The sequence below is a fragment of the Heteronotia binoei genome, chromosome 10, assembly GCF_032191835.1.
Source record: "Heteronotia binoei isolate CCM8104 ecotype False Entrance Well chromosome 10, APGP_CSIRO_Hbin_v1, whole genome shotgun sequence".
Taxonomy (NCBI): Eukaryota; Metazoa; Chordata; class Lepidosauria; order Squamata; family Gekkonidae; genus Heteronotia; species Heteronotia binoei.
The window spans coordinates 13784972-13806661 of NC_083232.1; the positions used below are offsets into that span (position 1 = coordinate 13784972).

General features: G+C 47.7%; 1 protein-coding gene across 1 annotated transcript in view; it reads right to left on the minus strand.

Annotated features, from left to right (window-relative positions):
* Positions 1-21690, minus strand: part of TTC21A (tetratricopeptide repeat domain 21A) — a 68131-nt gene that overhangs the window by 39920 nt on the left and 6521 nt on the right. The window contains exons 3-12 of the mRNA XM_060248295.1: positions 20206-20319; positions 18669-18835; positions 17059-17181; positions 14976-15133; positions 12362-12446; positions 10546-10644; positions 9573-9768; positions 7162-7259; positions 4020-4220; positions 1276-1405 (exon numbers count right to left, since the gene is read on the minus strand). Of these exons, the coding sequence (XP_060104278.1) occupies positions 1276-1405; positions 4020-4220; positions 7162-7259; positions 9573-9768; positions 10546-10644; positions 12362-12446; positions 14976-15133; positions 17059-17181; positions 18669-18835; positions 20206-20319 (1371 nt within the window). The remainder of the gene's footprint in view (positions 1-1275; positions 1406-4019; positions 4221-7161; positions 7260-9572; positions 9769-10545; positions 10645-12361; positions 12447-14975; positions 15134-17058; positions 17182-18668; positions 18836-20205; positions 20320-21690) is intronic.

The following is a 21690-nucleotide window of genomic DNA, read 5'->3' on the forward strand; positions in this document are numbered from 1 at the left end:
GGCTCCTGAAAGCTTAGATTGAAACAAAACTGGCACTTGGCTGTTGCTCTTCCCCTGCTCTGACTGATACAAGCTGTCCGGGGACTCAGATGGAGTTCTTTCACATCACCTAATGCTTAGTCCTTGTAGCTGGAGATGCTGGGGATTGAGCCTGGGCCCTTCTGCAGCCAAGCGGGTGCTCCATAAGCCATGGTCCCTCTCCCCTCCGCTTAACTTTTAACCGGACCACAGCCCAAAACACAAACCAGCAGCATCCCTGCTAACCTTGGAAAGGGTAACACAACAAAAAATGAAATTTACTAAGAAGTATATAGAAACCAGTCCAAATGACCAAAACATGTACACTCAAGTCCCAAAGTAGTGTGGTGACAAGCCAATCGCTTAAGTACTCGTTTCTTTCCAGTCTTCATCAGACCTGGGACCAATATTGATTCAATTATATAGATTCTTTACACAATTTTCAAAAAAGAGGGAGGCAGAGCGTCTCCAGCAGCAATTTCACATCGGCTACAGCTCAGTATGTGGCTTCTTGCGCCACACGACTTTGGGACTTGAATGTACATGTTTTGGACATTTGGATCGGTTTCTATATACTTCTTAGTAAATTGGTCACTAGCTTGCATTTTTTGTTGTGTTATCCATCATAGTGGCCTCTCTCGGATTGTATTCTATAACCTTGGAAAGGGGGCAAGGCTGATGGTGCCCTGAGTACTGATCTTCCACAAGGCATCCTGGGGTCAAGGCTAGGGTTGCCAAGTCCCCTGCGTTCTCCAGGGGGGTACCTATTGTACCATAGAGTTCCCCCTCCCAAACGGCTAGAGCGTCCGGGAAAAGCATAGAGTTTTCCCGGAAATGCCTAGAGTGGCCGCCGCACGATGATGTCACCGTGGTGACAACGTCAGGGGTGGTTCCAATGTGGGCCGGTGGGTTGGGAACCTCCCAGGCAGGGGAATCCCGCCCAGACCGGGGGGCTTGGCAGCCCTATAAGAGCCTGAGGGAAGCTACCAGGCATGAGTGGTTTGACACCTCTACCTCATAAGGGGCCAGGGGAGCAGGCCGAGTTGAAGGTGGACAGTCCTGCTCCAGGGGAAGTGAGGGAGAGGACCGTGGATAGGTGGAGGAAATGGGTGGTTGCAACGCCCTCCTCTTTGAGGCCTTGTGGGTCAGTCAGCAGAGGGGTGGAGCCTGGATAGTCTCCCTCCCCACAGAATATGAATACATTAAAATCCACAAGCATTCTTATATTTTTTTCCTTTGCGAGGGTGATCAACTCACCTGACAAATATTTCACCTGAGCCATTAGAAAAAGTGGCTCTATCATCCCAGGAGCTGCTTTCACAACCGGATTCAAAATGATGGTTGATTGTTTAAGAACAAATGATAAGACCTGGCCAGGTAGCCTAGGCTGCGGAAAGAAAAAAGATCTACGAATTACAGAGCTTTCAGAATATTAAATGCATGTGTCATGGATATAGTCAGGGCTTTTTTTGGTAGAAAAAGCCCAACAGAAACTCATCTGCGTATTAAGCCACACCCGTTGACGTCACCATCTTTCACACAGGGCTTTTTTGTAGAAAAAGTCCAGCAGTTATTCATTTGCATATTAGAAGACGAAGAAGAATTGCAGATTTATACCCCGCCCTTCTCTCTGAATCAGAGACTCAGAGCAGCTTACAATCTCCTATATCTTCTCCCCCCACAACAGACACCCTGTGAGGTGGGTGGGGCTGAGAGGGCTCTCACAGCAGCTGCCCTTTCAAGGACAACCTCTGCCAGAGCTATGGCTGACCCAAGGCCATTCCAGCAGGTGCAGGTGGAGGAGTGGGGAATCAAACCTGGTTCTCCCAGATAAGAGTCTGCACACTTAACCACTACACTATACCAAACTGGCTATTAGGCCACACCCCTGATGCCAAGCTAGCCAGTGTGCGTTCCTGTTCAAAAAAGCTCTAGATTTAGTTAGAAAAAAATGGGAACTGTTGACAGTGGTTGGTGAAAGCACTCCTGCCATTTGCAAACCAGGAAAGGCCTGCTCAAGTTAATAGCCAGAGATCTTCTATGTATGAAAAATAAAAATAACTTCAGTCAAGTGTGGCCATGAGGTAACTGGGAGGGAAGGCTGGAATATATCCAAGAAATACAACAGCTATTTTAATTGGGAAACTAAGAAATCAAAGTCAATGAGTGCCAATGAGGATGACATTCAGTCAAAGACAGAAGGTGAGATATATGGTTTATCAGTTAACGGCCAGTGAATAATTATACACTTGCTTAGTCATTAAAGCTGACAGATTCCTGTTTCCATTAAAATGATAACATGAAACTAATGTTAACTGATGAGGTGGATGCATAGGCTTAGTTTGCACTGTCTAAGAATATATGAGTAAAAGATCCAAGTGGGCAGCCGTGTTGGTCTGAAGCAGTAGAACAAAGTAGAAGTCAAGTCACACCATTAAGACCAACAAAGTTTTATCTAAAATGTAAGTGTGGAGAAACGCCATCTTGGTTGGGAGGGAACATGAAACTGCTAGGCAGGCTTTGGCCTAGCCTCCCTCCAACCCCTCCAAGATGGCGTTTCTCCACAGTAAGCTTTCGTGTGCTCTAAACATACTTCATCAGACGAGGAATCAGATACAGTGAGCAGACCTACATATAGCTGGTAGGCAGTGGTTTAGAATGCAAAATGGTACAAATTTAAGATCCAAAGACAGAATATTTTACTATGTAGGTCTGCTCACTGTATCTGATTCCTTGTCTGATGAAGTGTACTTAGAGCACAAGAAAGCTTACATTCTGAATAAAACTTTGTTGGTCTTAAAGATACCACTTGACTCCTACTTTGTTTTATATCAGTAAAAGTTACCTTCTGAATATTGTAATTCTGTAACAGTGCTGTAAAGAAGCTAGTTCAGAGTGTGATCCCCAATTAAGCAGAACAGATAGGTTACACTAAAGGTGACTGTAATAAAAGGTAACATTTTGAAAACACATAAAAAGGAAACGTTTGGAATTAAACCAGGGCCTTCTTTTTTTTTGTAACAGGAGCTCCTTTGCATATTAGGCCCCACACCCCTGATGTAGCCGGTCCTTCTGGAGCTTACAGGGCTCTCAGTACAGGGCCTACTACTGTAAGCACCAGGAGAATTAGCTACATTAGGGGTGATGGCCTAATATGCAAAGGAGTTCCTGCTACCAAAAAGAAAGCCTGAATTAAACACAGTTTTGCTTTCTCCTGAGACCAAAGCTCATTTTCCTTTGTCTGTATGCCCCTGTGGGTAAGCAATACTGAGCTCAGCAAAAACTTCTATTTCATAAATTCCCACTGTGTAACGGAGTAATGAAGCTGCATATTCTTTTAAAATTTATTTAAGATGAAGGTATTGCACAGAATTGTTAATAATGGGACAATGCAGGTATCTGACATTGATGCTTTAACTCTTGCAGGCTGAAAATCTTATTGAATCATAGAATCGGAGCAGGAAGGGGCCATACAGGCCATCTATTGAGCCCCTGCTCAATGCATTGGGCCAGCGAGGGGAACCTCCCCTGATGTTGCCGGTGCGACGTCACCCGGAAGTGACATCATTGTGCCAGCGATGTTGCGCAGCTACCACTCTAGGCATTTCCAGGAAAACTCTATGGTTTTCCCAGACGCTCTAGCCATTTGGGAGGGAAAACTCTGTGGTACAACAGGTACCATAGAGTTTTTACCTCCCAAATGGCTAGAGCGTCTGGGAAAACCATCGCGTTTTCCTGGAAATGCTTAGAGTGGTTGCCGCCGGTGCGATGATGTCACTTCCAGGTGACATCATCACGCCACACGCACTCTGCGTGCACGGAGAAAGTCTCCCGCCGGAGGCAGCGAGGGACTTGGCAACCCTAATATGGACACACAAGCAATGAAAACAAGAATGTGAAACAGCCCCAAGAAGCCTCTCAGTGTGGATGGAGCCACTGCTCTCGAGTATCTTACAGTTCTTGGGAGGGAAGGAGAGTGAAAGGGCACGCCCGACTCCCACCTGCTTGGGAGAAAAGGCCAAATACTCTTTCACAATTTCAACCACAAACAAGGGACTGAGCTTCTCATAGTAGTCAATGCTCAGAGGAAGGCCCTGTAAGGTAGAGAAGTGGAGGTCGGCAGCTTCGTTGAGCAGGGCGTGGGCAGCCTGCTCGTCCTTGTTTTGTCTCGAAGCAATCACAGCCTGGAGGTAAGCAAGGACCTGGAAGACAGAGGATGCTGACATCACTGGAGACATCTTTTAGGACCAGCTCATACAAGAGGGAGTAGTTTGCATTTGAATGGATGAATGGTTCAGCCAACGAAAAAATTTCTGTTTGGTGTAAAATTATTGCAGCCCAGTGCATACAGAAACTTAGTGATAGAATGGACCTTCAGGGTCTTCTAGTCCAAACCCCCGGGCAATGCAAGAAATTCACAGCTACCGCCTCGCCCCTCGACACACCCCACTTTGCCAGTAACCTCTGCTCTATGACCAAAGGAAGGCAATAAATAAACAAACAAATAACCCTCCAGGATCCCTGGGCCAATCTGGCCTGGAGGAAAATTCTGTCAAGACCCCAAAGTGTACAAACAGACTAGGATTCTGAGAGCAGGAATGTAGGATTCCATGGTTGCTATTGTGGCAGACAAAAAGAAGAGGAAGAAGAAGATATTGGATTTATATCCCGCCCTCCACTCCGAAGAGTCTCAGAGGGGCTCACAATCTCCTTTATCTTCCTCCCCCACAACAAACACCCTGTGAGGTGGGTGGGGCTGGAGAGGGCTCTCACGGCAGCTGCCTTTTCAAGGACAACCTCTGCCAGAGCTATGGCTGACCCAAGGCCATGCCAGCAGGTGCAAGTGGAGGAGTGGGGAATCAATCCTGGTTCTCCCAGATAAGAGTCCGCACACTTAACCACCACACCAAACTGGATGGGGAGAAAGGTGTGAACAAGATGCAATTTAACACGGATAAGTGCTGAGCTCTACATCACATTAACAAAAATTAGAAACACACATACTGGATGGGGGATACGCTTCTGGGTAGAAGTGTGTGTGAACAAGATCTTGGAGTACGGGCGGACCATAAGTTACACATGAGCAACCAGTATGACGCAACAACAAAAAAGGCAAATGCCATCTTGGGGTGTTATCAACAGAGGCATAACATCCAGATTGTAAGATGTCATCGTTCTGCTGTATAACTGTATTAGTCAGGCCAAACCTGCAGTCTTGTGTGCAGTTCTGAAGACCTCACTTCAAAAAAGGATGTGGACAGAACGGTGCGGATGCAGAGGAGAGGGACAAGGAGGATCAGGGGTCTGGAGACCAAGCCCTACAAGGAAAGGCTGAGGGACCTGGACTGTTCAATCTGGAGAAGAGGAGGTTGAGGGGGGGGGGCATGATTGTTGTCTACAAGTATCTAAAGGGCTGTTAGAGTACGGCAAGGAGCTGTCCCTGTTGGCAGCAGAGGAGAGGACGTGTAATAACGAGTTTAAATTAAGAGTGGGAAGGTATCGACTGGATATTAGGAAAAACTTTTTTACATTAAGAGTTATTCAACACTGGAATCAGCTCCCTGGGGAGGTCATGAGGTCCCTCCTCCCACTGGCAAACTTTAAGCAGCGGCTGGACAAACGCTGGTCAGGGATGCTCTTGTTTGATCATGCATTGAGCAGGGGGTTGGACTAGATGGCCCGGGTGGCCCCTTTCAACTCTATGATTCTCTGATTCTAATTGCGGCTGAAAGGGGAACTGTGGGATGAACGCAAAAAGCTGCCTTATACCGAATCAGACCCTCAGTCCACCAAGCTCAGTCTTGTCTACTCAGACCGGCAGTGGCTCCTCCAGGGTCTCAGGCCAAGGTCTTTCACATCACCTGCTACCTGAACCCTTTTAAGTGAAGATGCCGGGGATTGCACCTGGGACCTTCTGCATGCCAAGCAGAGGCTCTGCCATTGAACCTCAGCCCCACCCCTGTGGCTGGGGGTGGAGCTGTGAAACTGGGAAGGGGTGGGGGGGGGGTTGCCAAGCTGCAAGGGTTGGGCTGTGGTCATTTGGTGTCGGAGCTTTTGGAATAAGGGGTGGGAGACAGCAGCAAGAGGGATGGTGACTGGACAATCAGATGCTATCCCCACACACCTGCACCCTGGGACCACCAGAAAAAACCTCTTGAAGCGGCCATGGATTATTGGAATCATTGCAGTGGCTGTCACTTGTTGACCTCGGTTATGACGTCTTTTAATATGTAATGCCTTTTACTGCCTTTTTTGTTGCTGCATCACACTGGCTGCTGCTATGACTTCTTTTAATATTTATAATTGGTATGGTTGTTGCTTTTATGGTTTCATGGCAAGGTTTTAGTCCACTGGGCACCCTGAGCAGGTCTTCGAAGAGGGCTTCCAGTGTCCTGGCCCCACTGGTGGACCTCCTGATGGCACCTGGGGTTTTGGTCACTGTGTGACACAGAAGTGCTGGACTGGATGGGCCATTGGCCTGATCCAACATGGCTTCTCTTATGTTCTTATGTGACACAGAGTGTTGGACTGTATGGGCCACTGGCCTGATCCAACATGGCTCCTCTTATGTTCTTATGTGACACAGAGTGTTGGACTGGATGGGCCATTGGCCTGATCCAACATGGCTTCTCTTATAATGTGACACAGAAGTGCTGGACTGGATGGGCCATTGGCCTGACCCAACATGGCTTCTCTTACGTCCTTATCTTCTTATGACCTTTCTGAAGTTTTCAGAGCCTGGGAAACTTTCTCGGGGTTGGACATGACCATGGAAGAGGCAGTGGTGACAGCCGCCTAGTCTGTTTGTACACTTTGGGGTCATGAAGGAATACACAGCAAGATGGATTTGATCTCTCGTTGCTAGCCCAATCCCATCAGATCTCAGAAGCTAAGCCTTGGCTAGTATTTGGAAGGGCGACCTCCAAGGAGTGTGACACAGAGGCAGACAATGGCAAGCCCCCTCTGAAACGTCTCTTACCTTCGAAAAACAAGTCTAGCTCGTGGGGTGCATAACACTAAAACAGCTAGAACGTCTGGCTGCCAGACAGTTTCAGGATCTTCGGGCTATACTACCCGCACTGCCGTATCATAACATTGTTGTTATTAATTCCTAGCAGGCATAGAAAACCAAAGAAATCTCACGGCAGATTTTCCAGTGGACTGCTGAACTTCCTTTAGGAACTCCAATTGTTGCTCTGCTTCTTCCAGCTTCCCTTCCAGCACCAGGCACCAAATAACACCTGCGAAGCATCAAATGACATTCTCATAAACATAGCAAAAGCATATTCTGCATTATAACCAGGGCTTTTTTTTTTAGCAGGAACACACAGGAACACAGATCCGGCTGGCTTGGCAGCAGGGGGTGTGGTCTAACATGCAAATGACACTCCACTGGCTGCCTCTCAGTTACAAGGCTCAGTTTAAAGCAGGGGTGTCGAACTCATTGGCTATGAAGCCGGATCTGACATAAATGAGACCCTGTTGGGCTGCGCCATGTTGGGCCGAACCGTGTGTGTACCTATTTAAGATGAGGTAGCGGAGATATAAACTTTATACACAGACAAACGCAATTATGATTAAAAAAAATAATCTTAAAGCATGCTTAAAACCAACTCCGCTGCCGCACCCTGCCGAGTGGGGAACGGGGAGAGGACGGGGCCGCTGCAAGAAGCAACCCTGCCGAGCTCGCTGGTGGAGGAGCCTTACAGGGCGGGGGAGATACCTCTGCAGGAGCGAGACAACGCTTTGCCGATCGCTGCCCAAAGCGAGGAAGCAGTGGTTACAGAACCCCAGGCAGCAGCCCGAGCTCCCCAGATTGAACCTCGGTGGTCGCTCAGAGAGCGGCGGCCGCCCGCTCGTTTGAAAGACTATGTATCTTGAACTGGGGGGGGGGAGGAGTGTCGTGTCTGCTGTTCGTCCCGGGAAGTACAGCACATACATAAGAACATAAGAGAAGCCATGTTAGATCAGGCCAGTGGCCCATCCAGTCCAACACTCTGTGTCACACAGTGGCAAAAACATTATATATATATATATATATATATATATATATATATACACACACACACACACACACAGTGGCTAATAGCCACTGATGGACCTCTGCTCCATATTTTTATCTAAACCCCTCTTGAAGGTGGCTATGCGCACCTGTGGGCGGTGCCGGGAAGGGACGAACGCAGCCCGCCTATAATGATCACTGGCGGGAAGTTTAACTGGCCAGGACTGGACCTGACCAGGAAGAAGGTTGTTCCGGGAAATATATATAACAGGGGACCCGGCCCCGCCATGTAGTCTTTGTGATGTACTCGCTAATAAAGCATGTTGTTATCTGAACGTCTCCAACATCGGTACATTACGAGCTACAAAGAAACACCCTGGGTGTATGCATGGAACCCGCCCATCAGATCAAAGTTTGAGTACAGCAGCACCTTCAAGACCAAAAGGATTTCTTCAAGGTGTAAGGCTTCCTCAACTATTACATTTGGCGGGGGTGGGCAGGTAGGTGCCAGGAGCAACTAGTTGGAGCGAGGATGCTTAAGTAACTGGGCAATTAGAGCTGAGGTTGGATTAAAAATAGTCGGTAAGATCTGCGACTAGCAATAAGGTAGCATACAAAAATAAGAGTTAACAAAGAGATGTAAGAACTGAGTGGGAGTCCCATCTCCCATCAGATGCTATTTTCTACCGATTGTAGATGGGAAAGCCTATCGCCAGTTGTAGCATGCTCTGATGAGCCATACTCCAGGATCCTGAAATTGATTTAAGGATGGTTAAAGGGCTGAAGACAAGAACTGGTTTAAACGAAGAGAGACTCAGGTGGGCAGCCGTGTTGGTCTGTAGCAGCAGAACAAAGTGAGAGTCTGGCAGAACTTTTAAGGCCAACCAAGTTTTATTCAAGGTATAAGCCAGGGGTGGCCATACTGCAGCTTGGGAGCCACATGTGGCTCTTTCACTATGGAAGTTTCACACATATTGTGCAGTTCTCAAAGCCCCGACTGTCCCATTGGCCAGCTTCGACAAGGCATTTGTCTCTTTAAATCATTTTTCCAAACCAAGCCACCTGGTTTGTTAAAGCTGCTTTCTTTCCACCTCTCTCTCTGTCCTCCCTCCCCACCTTCCTTTCTTCCTCCCTCAGACATCTGACATTCATTTGTGGCTCTCAAACATCTGATGCTTATTATATGTAGCTCTTCCATAAAGCAAGTTTGGCCACCTCTGATATAAGCTCTCATCAGGTAGCCGGCTCGAGGTTGACTCAGCCTTCCATCCTTCCGAGGTCAGTCAAATGAGTCCCCAGCTTGCTGGGGGGAAAGTGTAGATGACTGGGGAAGGCAATGGCAAACCACCCTGTGAAAAAGTCTGCCGTGAAAACGTGGTGAAAGCAACGTCAGCCTAGAGTTGAAAACGACTGGTGCTTGCACATGGGACTACCTTTACCTTTTTACATGCACACTGCAGCTTATATTCAGAATTAAACGTCATTGGTGTTAAAGGGGCCACTGGACTCAAACTTTGTTCTGCTTTAAATGAAGAGATTGTCCATCACCCACCTGTCAGTGATTCTGCAGTGCTTTCGTCCAACTCTGCAGCTTGTCTATACCGCATGGAAGCCTCCTTCCATTTCCCTTGAAGGCTCAGTTGATATCCTAATTCATTCACAACCCGGGCATCCGTGTGTATTAGTCTGCTGCAGGAGTTTCTAATGAACGCATGCGCTTCCTGCAGGATTTCTTGATTCTTTCCAGACTAGAAGGAAACACAAGAACATAAGAGAAGCCATGTTGGATCAGACCAATGGCCCATGCAGCCCAACACTCTGTGTCACACAGTGGCCAAAAAAACCCAAGTGCCATCAAGACGTCCATCAGGGGGGCCAGGACACTAGAAGCCCTCCCACTGTTGGCCCCCCAAGCACCAAGAATACAGAGCATCACTTGCCCCAGTTCCAACAATACGCTGTGGCTGATAGCCACTGATGGACCTCTGCTCCATATGCTTATCCAAACCCCTCTTGAAGCTGTCTATGCTTGTAGCCGCCACCTTCTGTGGCAGTGAATTCCATGCGTTAATCACCCTTTGGGTGAAGAAGTACTTCCTTTTATCAGCAATTTCATTGAGTGTCCACGAGTTCTTGAATTGTGAGAAAGGGAGAAAAGTATTTCTTTCTCTGCCTTCTCTATCCCGTGCATAACCTTGTAAACCTCTATCATGTCACCCCTCAGTCAACGTTTGACAAGAACAGACTGATAAGGGATGTGTTTGAGACACAGCTGAGCTCCACAGCAGAGGATAAGTCTCAAACAAGTTAAGAAATCAAAAAAAGCAAACTAAAAATAATATGGATGGGATTACCTTGAAAAGGAAACATTTTCCCACACTGATCCAAGCTAACAAATTTCTTTTGGGTGTGGGAAGCATAACATTTCAAATGGAGAAGGACTCAAGGATTTTAAGGTAAGAATGCAGTAAGTGGCAATTTAGAAAGATGAGCCGTATTAACTGCTAAGATTAGCGGGCCCTTACCAGCCGACTGACCGCAAGGATTTTTTTAAGATGAAGTTCTGCTCTGTGAGGTTCTTTCATCTCCAAAGCACTGATGAATTCTTTGAGTTGTTGCAATGCCTGTATTGAAAGCATAAATATTATTTCGAAGTCAGAAAGACTGTTGTTTCTTAGATCCAATTTTTTTTTAAAATGGCATGCCATAACTTGATTGAGATCGCAGTGGAAAGTGCCGTCAAGACCCAGGCGGCTTACGTTACCACCAGCGTTCCCTCTAAGCTGAGTTAGTGTGAGCTAGCTCAAAGTTTTTTAGCCTCTGGGGCACACATTTTTGCCTTAGCTCAGGAAAAATGGCCCCAAATTTATGCGGTAGTTCACAACTCTAATGCCGGTAGCTCACAAAGTGGAATTTTTGCTCACAAGACTCCACAGCTTAGAGGAAGTGTTGGTTACGACCAGCCCATAGGGCTTTCAAGGCAAGAGATGTTCAGAGGTGGCTTGCCATTGCCTGCTTCTGGGTAGCAGTCCTGGAGTTCCTTGGTGGTCTCCCATCCAAATACTAACCAGGGTCAGCCATACTTAGATCTGATGAGATTGGGCCAGCCAGCTGAGGGCATGAGCCAGTTAGTTATTTCCAGGGGTGGAATTCTAGCAGGAGCTTCTTTGCATATGAGGCCACACACCCCTGATGCAGCCAATCCTCCAAGAGCTTACAAAGAAGAGCCTTGTAAGCTTTTGGAGGATTGGCTGCATCAGGGGTATGTGGCCTCATATGCAAAGGAGCTCCTGCTAGAATTCCACCCCTGGTTATTTCCAATCAACTCAGGGAAGGGGTGGGGAATTGATAACCTTTGCAGTCCTATGTAACTCTGCACTCTCCAGTATAAGTCAATTACCCCTGTAGTGTTTCATGCCTGGATGACTTGTAGTTCGAGGTAAATGGCAGTATATACCCTGAGGGCATGAGAGTCGCTTTTACCCCCAACCCCAGGCAGGCTGGGAAAACGAACACTGTATTTTTTTTCCTTTACTTATATTTTTCTCCATTTACTTATATTTTTCTCCGTAAGATCTTTGCTGTTCTATTGCTTACTGACAAAGATAAATGCTTAATAAAGGATTGTTTCCCAACCTCCCACCCCCAGGAGCTACTGGCCTAGTTAATTCCACCTCCACTTACTGTCTTTCTGATACCTGCCCCACCAAGTACACTTGTTACCTGAGCAAGGCTTAAAGCTTTCCTTCCTAACCATGAGGGTTCTCAGTTTTTCTATAGAGCCAGTTTGGTGTAGTGGTTAAGTGTGCGGACTCTTATCTGGGAGAACCGGGTTTGATTCCCCACTCCTCCACTTGCACCTGCTGGAATGGCCTTGGGTCAGCCATAGCTCTGGCAGAGGTTGTCCTTGAAAGGGCAGCTGCTGTGAGAGCCCTCTCCAGCCCCACCCACCTCACAGGGTGTCTCTTGTGGGGGGAAGGAGATTGCAAGCTGCTCTGAGAGAGAAGGGCGGGGTATAAATCTGCAATCTTCTTCTCAACCATCTGACATCCAGATGTGTGCCCGATTGCTGCTGCTTCATGACCCATCGCAGGTTGGTTCTGAGTAACTTTCCTGATTCATCTCATCTAACCCCCCCCTCCCCCTGCCACCTGTGTTTCGCGTGGCTTTTGTCCACATGGCTTTCGTCCAGAATTCCCGGCAAAGCCTCTTTGATTATCCACCCTCTTTCTCGAATAGAAGAGTTGGTCAGACGCAGCCTGGAATATTCTGATGCACAGAGCAAGCATTTCTAGAGAGCTGAGGGCCTGGAAGAATGTTAGCAAACGTATCGATACTCACCAAATCCATATTCCCGGTCATAGCGAGATGATATACCACGGTATACTGGAGCGCATCGATATCATTGGCATCTTTGGTTAGAATTCTTAAAAAATATTATACAAAGATATTACACAGCAAAATCAATCACAGATCAAGAAGGTAACCTCTGCTAGAGCAGCCAAGGCTTTTAGAGACTGTGTGATGTGGTAGTTATAATGTCAGCCTAGTACCCTGAACCTCTTTGGGTGACCCGAGGTCGATCAGCGTCTCTCTGCTTGGCCTACAAGCTTATTGCAAGCACGACTTTATTTTGAGCAGGAACGCACAGGACTGCATTCCCGGCTGGCTTGGCATCAGGGAGTGTGGCCTGATATGCAAATGGATTCCTGCTGGGCTTTTTCTACCAGAAAAGCTCTGTGTTAAGCAATGGTGACATCAGGGGGTGTCGCTTAATATGCAAATGAGTTCCTGCTGGGATTTTTCTACAAAAAAAGGCCCCAATTGCAAGTATAAAATGAACTGGGGGTAGACAGAGCATCACAGGCAGAGAGCCAGTTTGGTGTGGTGGTTGTGTGTGGACTCTTATCTGGGAGAACCGGGTTTGAAGAAGAAGAAGAAGAAGATGATATTGGATCTATATCCCGCCCTCCACTCCGAAGAGTCTCAGAGCGTCTCACAATCTCCTTTCCGTTCCTCCCCCACAACAGACACCCTGTGAGGTAGATGAAGATATTGGATTTATATCCCGCCCTCCACTCCGAAGAGTCTCAGAGCGTCTCACAATCTCCTTTCCCTTCCTCCCCCACAACAGACACCCTGTGAGGTAGATGAAGATATTGGATTTATATCCCGCTCTCCACTCTGAAGAGTCTCAGAGCGGCTCACAATCTCCTTTACCTTCCCCCCCACAAAAGACACCCTGTGAGGTAGATGAAGATATTGGATTTTTATCCCACCCTCCACTCCGAAGAGTCTCAGAGGGGCTCACAATCTCCTTTCCCTTCCTCCCCCACAACAGACACCCTGTGAGGTAGATGAAGATACTGGATTTTTATCCTGCCCTCCACTCCAAAGAGTCTCAGAGTGGCTCACAATCTCCTTTCCCTTCCTCCCCCACAACAGACACCCTGTGAGGTGGGTGGGGCTGGAGAGGGCTCTCACAGCAGCTGCCCTTTCAAGGACAACCTCTGTGAGAGCTACAGCTGACCCAAGGCCATTCCAGCAGGTGCAAGTGGAGGAGTGGGGAATCAAACCCAGTTCTCCCAGATAAGAGTCCGCACATTTCACCACTACACCAAACTGGCTCCCCACTCCTCCACTTGCAGCTGCTGGCATGGCCTTGGGTCAGCCATAGCTCTGGCAGAGGTTGTCCTTGAAAGGGCAGCTGCTGCGAGAGCCCTCTCCAGCCCCACCCACCTCACAGGGTGTCTGTTGTGGGGGAGGAAGATAAAGGAGATTGTGAGCCACTCTGAGACTCTGAGATTCGGAGTGGAGGGCAGGATATAAATCCAATATCATCATCATCAATCTGAACTCACAGAAGTGAGGGTGATTTTAAAATGCAACAACCACTGGTATATAGAACTAGAAAAGTGGCTGAACCCTTTGTTGATGACAAAATTTACAAAATAGGGCCACCCTCGGACAAGTTATTTGTTTTACAGACAGGGTGCCCAGCTAAGGAGAAAGATATACTTTTGTAAATGAAGCAAAATGGAAAGAAAGAAGAAAAACCCTCCCCAGCTAGCTGGATGAGGACTAAATATTTCCAGAAGTGATGGAATGTTGAGAGCAATGGAGTACCATTTCAAAAGGGTGGGGGGGTAATCAACCTGCCCAAGCATTTGAGAACATAGAATTGGGCTGAGGATGGGCAATCTCCTGCCCCTCTGAGCAGTGCAAAGAAAAAGGGAGCTGATGTGACATCATGCCTGTAACGCCACGGCAGTCTAGTAGTCTCTGGAAACTCTATGGTAAAACCTGGACGTTGCATCAGTTTTCCCCAGTATAATATAGTGGTTTCAATGCATGCAAGAGACGAAGTAGTAGTGAGCATAGCTCCTTTATTAAGTGCAGCATGGCAATGGCTGAACTCTAAGATTGGTGAACTGGGCCAATGGAGTCAACTATATACACATCCAGGTTCCTGCGCAAGCACACCATTGGATCATCCAAACCAGCAAGGGGTCTGTGATTGGAGCAGAGCATCAGGGATTTGGATCCTACTGCCCATTGTTCCTGAGTCCCCAAGCTCAGGCCTAAAGGCTCCAATGAGCCAGGCAGGAACGCCATTACAATATAACAACATTAGTTCATATACACAACACTCATGAAGTCCTAGGAATCCTCTCTAGGAATCAATGGAAATTCTGATTTTACCAGAGAGTTTCTGGCCATTCCTAGAGAGACATACCATCACTACCAGGTTTTCCCCAGAAGTGATGTCACGCCATCACTGACAACTGGCCCTTAATGCCCTCTGTCTCCTGCTGGTTGCTAGGCAACCCTAGCTCTCCTGGAGGGAGAGCATTGGGGGTAGCGGGGTGGGATTTCCAGATTGTACTGTTACATTTTAAGTAACCATGTCACATAGAGATTTCCTGTTTCTTTATGATTTAAAATGACTCCTTACCTTTTACTTTCTTCTATACTTTGTTCCCAGTCTTGTAATGCTAAATGTAGCCTCATCTTGGTGACAAGGGCTGGTGTGAAGTAAGGAAAAGTCACCACTAACTGGCTGATTATTTCCAGAGCACCCGGATAATTTTGTTGCACAATAAAATAAGTTGCCTATGGAGAAAGAGGGCAGGGGAAAGGCATTTGCAAAAGATGCCTCTATGGCAATGTCCTGATGAAGGCAATTGCCTGTCCCATCTGCAAGACATATCAACACAAGAAGAGCCACATTGGATCAGACCAGCGGTCCATCGAATCCAGCATCCTGTCTTACACAGTGGCCAGTCAGTTCCTCTGGATAGCCAACACCAGGGCACAGAGACCGAGACCTTCCTAAGAGCATCAGAAGAGCTCTGCTGGATCAGACCAGTGGTCCATCGAATCCAGCATCCTGTCTCACACAGGGGCCAGTCAGTTCCTCTGGATAGCCAACACCAGGGCACAGAGACTGAGACCTTCCTAAGAGCATCAGAAGAGCTCTGCTGGATCAGACCAGTGAAGGTCCATCAAGTCCAGCATCCTGTCTTACACAGTGGCCAGTCAGTTCCTCTGGATAGCCAACACCAGGGCACAGAGACCGAGACCTTCCTAAGAGCATCAAAAGAGCTCTGCTGGATCAGACCAGTGGTCCATCGAATCCAGCATCCTGTCTCACACAGTGGCCAGTCAGTTCCTCTGGATAGCCAACACCAGGGCACAGAGACCGAGACCTTCCTAAGAGCATCAGAAGAGCTCTGCTGGATCAGACCAGTGAAGGTCCATCAAGTCCAGCATGCAACCACGGAGCTTCGAAGACAGCAGAGCCAGATTGCCCTTCACAGTGGTTTACCTCTGCCCAGGGTTAGCAACTCCGCAGGGTAAATTCTAGAAGAAAAGAGAGGTTCTGTGACTTTGCTTAATGGGGCAACCGCAGGATTTACTAGGGACAGGAATTTCATTTTTTTTTAAAAAAAAAAATTAACTTGAATTTTACAAAGCCCCAAGTGAGCCGTTGTCACTTCTGATATTAACAAATAATCAAATTTTTATTCTTTGACTAAATAATAATGAAGAGTCTCAAAACATTTGTGGTACGTGTTGAATTTAGGATGTGGGGAGTGAAATCTTACACAAAGTTAGATGAACAGAGGCTTATTTATCTCACTGAGCTCCAGGGAGCCTAAGTAGGGTTGCCAATCCCCAAGCAGGGGCAGGAAATCGCCTGGTTTGGAGGCCCTCTCCCCGCTTCAGGATCATCAGAAAACGGGGGGGGGGGGGGATGTCTGCTGGGCACTCCATCATTCCCTATGGAGATCGATTCCCATAGGGTATAATGGAGAATTGATCTGCGAGTATCTGGGGCTCTGGGAAGGCTGTTTTGAGGTAGAAGCACCAAATTTGCAGCATAGTATCCAGTGCCTCTCCCCAAAATACCCTCCAAGTTTCAAAAAGTTTGGACGAGGGGGTCCAATTCTATGAGCCCCCAAAGAAGGTGCCCCTATCCTTCATTATTTCCAATGGAGGGAAGGCATATAAAAGGTTAGTGGTCCATTTAAATGTGATGGTCAGAACTCCCTTGTTCAATGATGTTTGTCACAACCTTGCTCCTGGCTCCACCCCCAAAGTCTCCTGGCTCCACCCCCGAAGTCCCCAGATATTTCTTGAATTGGACTTGGCAACCCTAAGCCTGAGTCCTCAGAGGATGAGGCCATAAGACTCTTGGGCTAAGACTTGCACAAGCCCTACATCTCTGCCTTAGGTCCTAATGGACCTGGGCACCACCACATCTCTGGTGATGGAAAGTGCTGTCAAGTCCCAACTGACTTACAGCAACCATGGAGGGTTTTCAAGGCAAGAGACACTCGGAGGTGGTTTGCCTCTTGACTTCATCGGTGGTCTCTCATCCAAATGCTAGCCAGGGCCAACCCCGCTTCACGGACAAGACCTGACGAGATAAGGCTAGCCTGGCCCATCCAGGTTAAACAGCCGCATTGCTAAAATGAACAAAAAAAGAGCACCGCATCTTTCGAAGGAAACCAAAAGGCAAGGAATCCGTTTACCTTTCCCATCATCCCAAATATATCTGCGTTGTCTTGTATTCCTTCGTCCAGATATTTAATCGACTTCTTAACTGAGTACTGCTTGTCGGATGTAACGTAGATCCAACCTTTCAAAATAAGGCCCTGCAAATTAAAAAAACAAAACAAAAAATCCACATGGGCAACATAAAGAAGTTATAAATGTCAGCTGTTTGGGAGCTGCTAGGCATGAATGTCAGATGTTTGAGAGCCGCAACACAGAAGGGAAGGGAAGGGAAGGGAGGGGAGGGGAGGGGAGGGGAGGGGAGGGGAGGGGAGGGGAGGGGAGGGAGGAAGGAAGGAAGGAAGGAAGGAAGGAAGGAAGGAAGGAAGGAAGGAAGGAAGGAAGGAAGGAAGGAAGGAAGGAAGGAAGGAAGGAAGGAAGGAAGGAAGGAAGGAAGGAAGGAAGGAAGGAAGGAAGGAAGGAAAATAAGTGGGAGGAGGAAGAGAGCGGTGGAAAGAAAACAACTTTAAATGCATTCTCCAAGCTGTGGGCTGGTTTGGCTTGGAAAAGTGATTTAAAAGAGGCAAATGCCTTCTCCAAGCCAGCTGACGAGGCAGTGGGGGCTTCGCGAGCCATAGTTTGGCCACCCCCGATGTAGAACAATATACTGATGTTACTTTAGAAGACTGTGTGCGTGCGTTCTTTCTCTCTGGGCATGAGTTCCTCCTCAGCCGAACAGATGGTTTGGGGAGGGGAAGGACTTCAGGGTATAATGGTTGGCATTCTCAGTTCCGCCAGCACGGAACAGCTGTTGCAGCGGCTGGGGTAATAGGAGATGCCTGGAATCCCTCCCCTTCTATAAACAAACAGGTGATTAGTGCTGTCAGAATGTACAGTGCTGACCATCTGTTTGGTGAGGTAGAAACACACCAGAATCACAGGGCACACATCTTTAAGTGCTAACACACACAAAAACTGTTTTGTGGGTTGGATCTCGATCTACAGAGTGATACAGTTTTGGAAGGTCCTGTCTGCCTATGGATCTTGCTAGCGTTCGATTTGGAAACACCTGGAGACTTTGAGAGTGGAGTCCAAGGAGGGAAGGTTTGGGGATGGGAAGGACTTCAATGGGGTAGAATCTCTGTTGCCTGGTGATCAGCCGTGATCCCGGGAGATCTCCAGCCACCTCCTGGAGGCTTGGCAACTAAATGAAATACACAGGGAGGGGGGGGGGACAAAAAGGCTGAGCCGCTGTGCAAAAATGTCCCATGAACTAAGCACACTGAAGATTAGAACGGCTTATCTAATATAGTAAACAATTACAAAAATATTTTCCTTTTATACAACAAAACTTCTTGCGGAAACAGAACAGGCGCACGCAGGAAGGATAAACTTTCCGATACAAATCAACGCTCCCTTTGGTAGGCTTTTTCAAAGCTAAATAGCAATAAAATACATTTCAATAACCAGATCCTTTTTGTTTTTTCACCTCCTGGAGGCTGGCAACCCTATCACCCTTGCTGGATCGCAGCGCCTGCGCTCTATTAACCTTCATGCCACTTGTTACTTCCAGACATAGAGCATATTGAAATTACAGTTCAAAGTTCAGGTGGGGGTTTCTTAATGTGAACGGCTTGACTGACTCTACCTCTCTGGCGCTATTGGATATTTGCAGCATTTTGTCAATATACTCCTTGGCATTGTCGTTCTGATCGATCAGCCACAGAAACAATGCAGCGTAATACCAGGCATTGCTCCCGGCAGTTTTCCGCAGGTCCTGTAATTTGCTCTCTAACTCCAAAACAGCAGAGGAATCTGAAAGCAGAGAAGAGACATGGAAGTACATATGATTTCTCCCCGCCCCCCTCCCCGCTAGCTTTACTTACGCTACAACTAGGATATACATATCCTTTTGTGATTTACCTAGATTTGCAGAAACACCATTTGGCAAGGAACTTTATTACCTTTAATGGCTATCCAGACCAAACGGCCAAGCCACACTGTTTTTTGTGACCATGGGATCAGTTAGTTTGCCTCTGAATCAACAAACTGCATGTATTCCAGCCGCTATACCTGATCCCCTCGTCTGATGAAGTGTACTTAGAGAGCACACAGCTTACGTTCTAAATAAAACTTGGTCTTAAAGGTGAAACTTGACTCCTGCTTTGTTCATCTCACAAGTCACTCCAACAAGGAAGTTCCCAGGGTTGTTCTACAAACAGAAGCTCAATGGCAGAGGAAGGGTGGGCTCAGGAAAACATGCAGGGAAAATCTGTGCCAGTTAGATATCTCAGAGAATCGGGCAGTGTAAATTCTCCCCACCAACTTTTACATCAGTCTTTCCACCAAACTTTATTCAGTCCACTTTATGTATCCATAAAGACGTATTCCTTCAAAATAAACTCGTGATGCAAAATTCACCCTCTGAATATTTGGGAGGTGTTAAATACTGGGTTCGATACACGAGGAGGCACTAGCCAGTTTGGTGTAGAGAGAGCCAGTTTGGTGTAGCGGTGAAGTGTGTGGACTCTTATCTGGGAGAACAAGGTTCAATTCCCCACTCCTCCACTTGCAGCTGCTGGAATGGCCTTGGGTCAGCCATAGGTCTTGCAGAGCTGTCCTTGAAAGGGTAGCTTCTGAGAGAGCTCTCTCAGCCCCACCCATCTCACAAGGTGTCTGTTTTGGGAGAGGAAGGTAAAGGGGATTGTGAGCCACTCTGAGACTCTGAGATTCGGAGTGGAGGGTGGAATATAAATCCAATATCTTCTTCTTCATGTTGATCACAGCTCTTTACTGATTATACAGCATGGTGACTGGAAAACAAAGACTGGTGAACTGGGCCAATGGGGCCAACTATATACAGCTCAAGTTCCCTCGCTAAAACGTCATTGAACCATGACGTTCCCTCCTTCCCTCCAACATTTGATGTTCATGTCTTGCTGCTCTCAAACTCTAATGTGGTTCTTACATTAAGCAACTTTGGCCACCCCTGCATTCAGTGCTTTATGCTAACTAAATGAAGCATTTTATGTTCCTAAAGAAACAAAACAAATTTAGGTCTGATAGAGATGTATTGCATGCATTTAATTTTTTCCCCAAATGTCATTTTTTTCATTGGGGGGGGGATATTTAAACTTTAAAATTTCTGAAGAGTTAACATCTCTTCTAATAACGGAATAACTCACCAACAATTTCACATTTCTGGTGTGCATGAATGAGTCCCAGGATGCAGCCTAACGAGACATCTATATGGTGTTTCTGGGCATTCTCGAGCAGAGAGATGCTTTCTTGGATCCGGCCTGTAAAGATGTCACATCACCCGATCGATTAGTCATTTGCAATCATCAATGGGCCATGGCCCACAGTGCTTACTGGCTGGGCTTGGTAGCCAGTCATCATTTTCTATCAGCCAGGTGTGAAATCTGATCTCTCAAGGGTTGCCAGCTTCCAGGTGGGACCTGGAGATCTCCCAGAATTACAATTGATCTGCAGGCCATGCAGATCAGTTCCCCTTAGTGCTACCAAACTCCAGGTGTCACTTAAGAGATCTTCTGCTATTACAACTGATGGCTAGATGACCAGGACAGCTCCCCTGGAGAAAATGGCTACTCTGGAGGGTGGACTTTATATGGCATTATACCCTGAAGTCCTTCCCCTACCAAACCCTGAAATCCCCAGGATCTCCTCCCAAATCTCCAGGTTTTCCCAACTAGGGCTGGCCCTGCCATGAGGCAAGCTAGGTGAGTGTCTAGGGCACTGGCCTTATGGGGGCACCGAATTGGGCACCCCCGGCCCGTAGTCACAGGGGGGAAAGCCGGGGGACACCGCCCCTCCATTCAACCCCCCATTAAAGCTCTGTGGCCCCTCTGTTGGGCCGAGACCCCAACTGATTGGTGGGTAAAGCTGCTGCAGCGGCTTCCACTCCCCTCCCCTCCTGCAGCTCCGCCCCCCCCCCACGGCGCCTCCTCCTCCTCCCTCCTTCATACTTTTAAGGCCCAGGGAAGGAGTGGTGAAGCACTGCTCAGGGCTCTTTAAAAGGCAACCCCCGTTGCCGATCAGCTGATTGGTGGGTAAACTGGTGCAGAAGACTGACTGCTGGGCTCCTATGTCCCTCTGAGAGAGCCAGTTTGGTGTAGTGGTGTAGGGGTTAAGTGTGCGGTCTCTTATCTGGGAGAACCAGGTTTGATTCCCCACTCCTCCACTTGCACCTGCTGGCATGGCCTTGGGTCAGCCATAGCTCTGGCAGGGGTTGTCCTTGAAAGGTCAGCTGCTGGGAGAGCCCTCTCCAGCCCCACCCACCTCACAGGGTGTCTGTTGTGGGGGAGGAAGGTAAAGGCGATTGTGAGCCGCTCTGAGACTCTTCGGAGTGGAGGGCAGGATATAAATCCAATATCTTCATCTACCTCACAGGGTGTCCTGTTGTGGGAGGGGAAGGGAAAGGAGATAGTGAGCTGCTCTGAGGCTCTTCGGAGTGGAGGGCGGGATATAAATCCAATATCTTCATCTACCTCACAGGGTGTCTGTTGGGGGGGAGGAAGGTAAAGGAGATTGTGAGCCCCTCTGAGACTCTTGGGAGTGGAGGGCGGAATATAAATCCAATATCTTCATCTACCTCACAGGGTGTCTGTTGTGGGGGAGGAAGGGAAAGGAGATTGTGAGCCGCTCTGAGA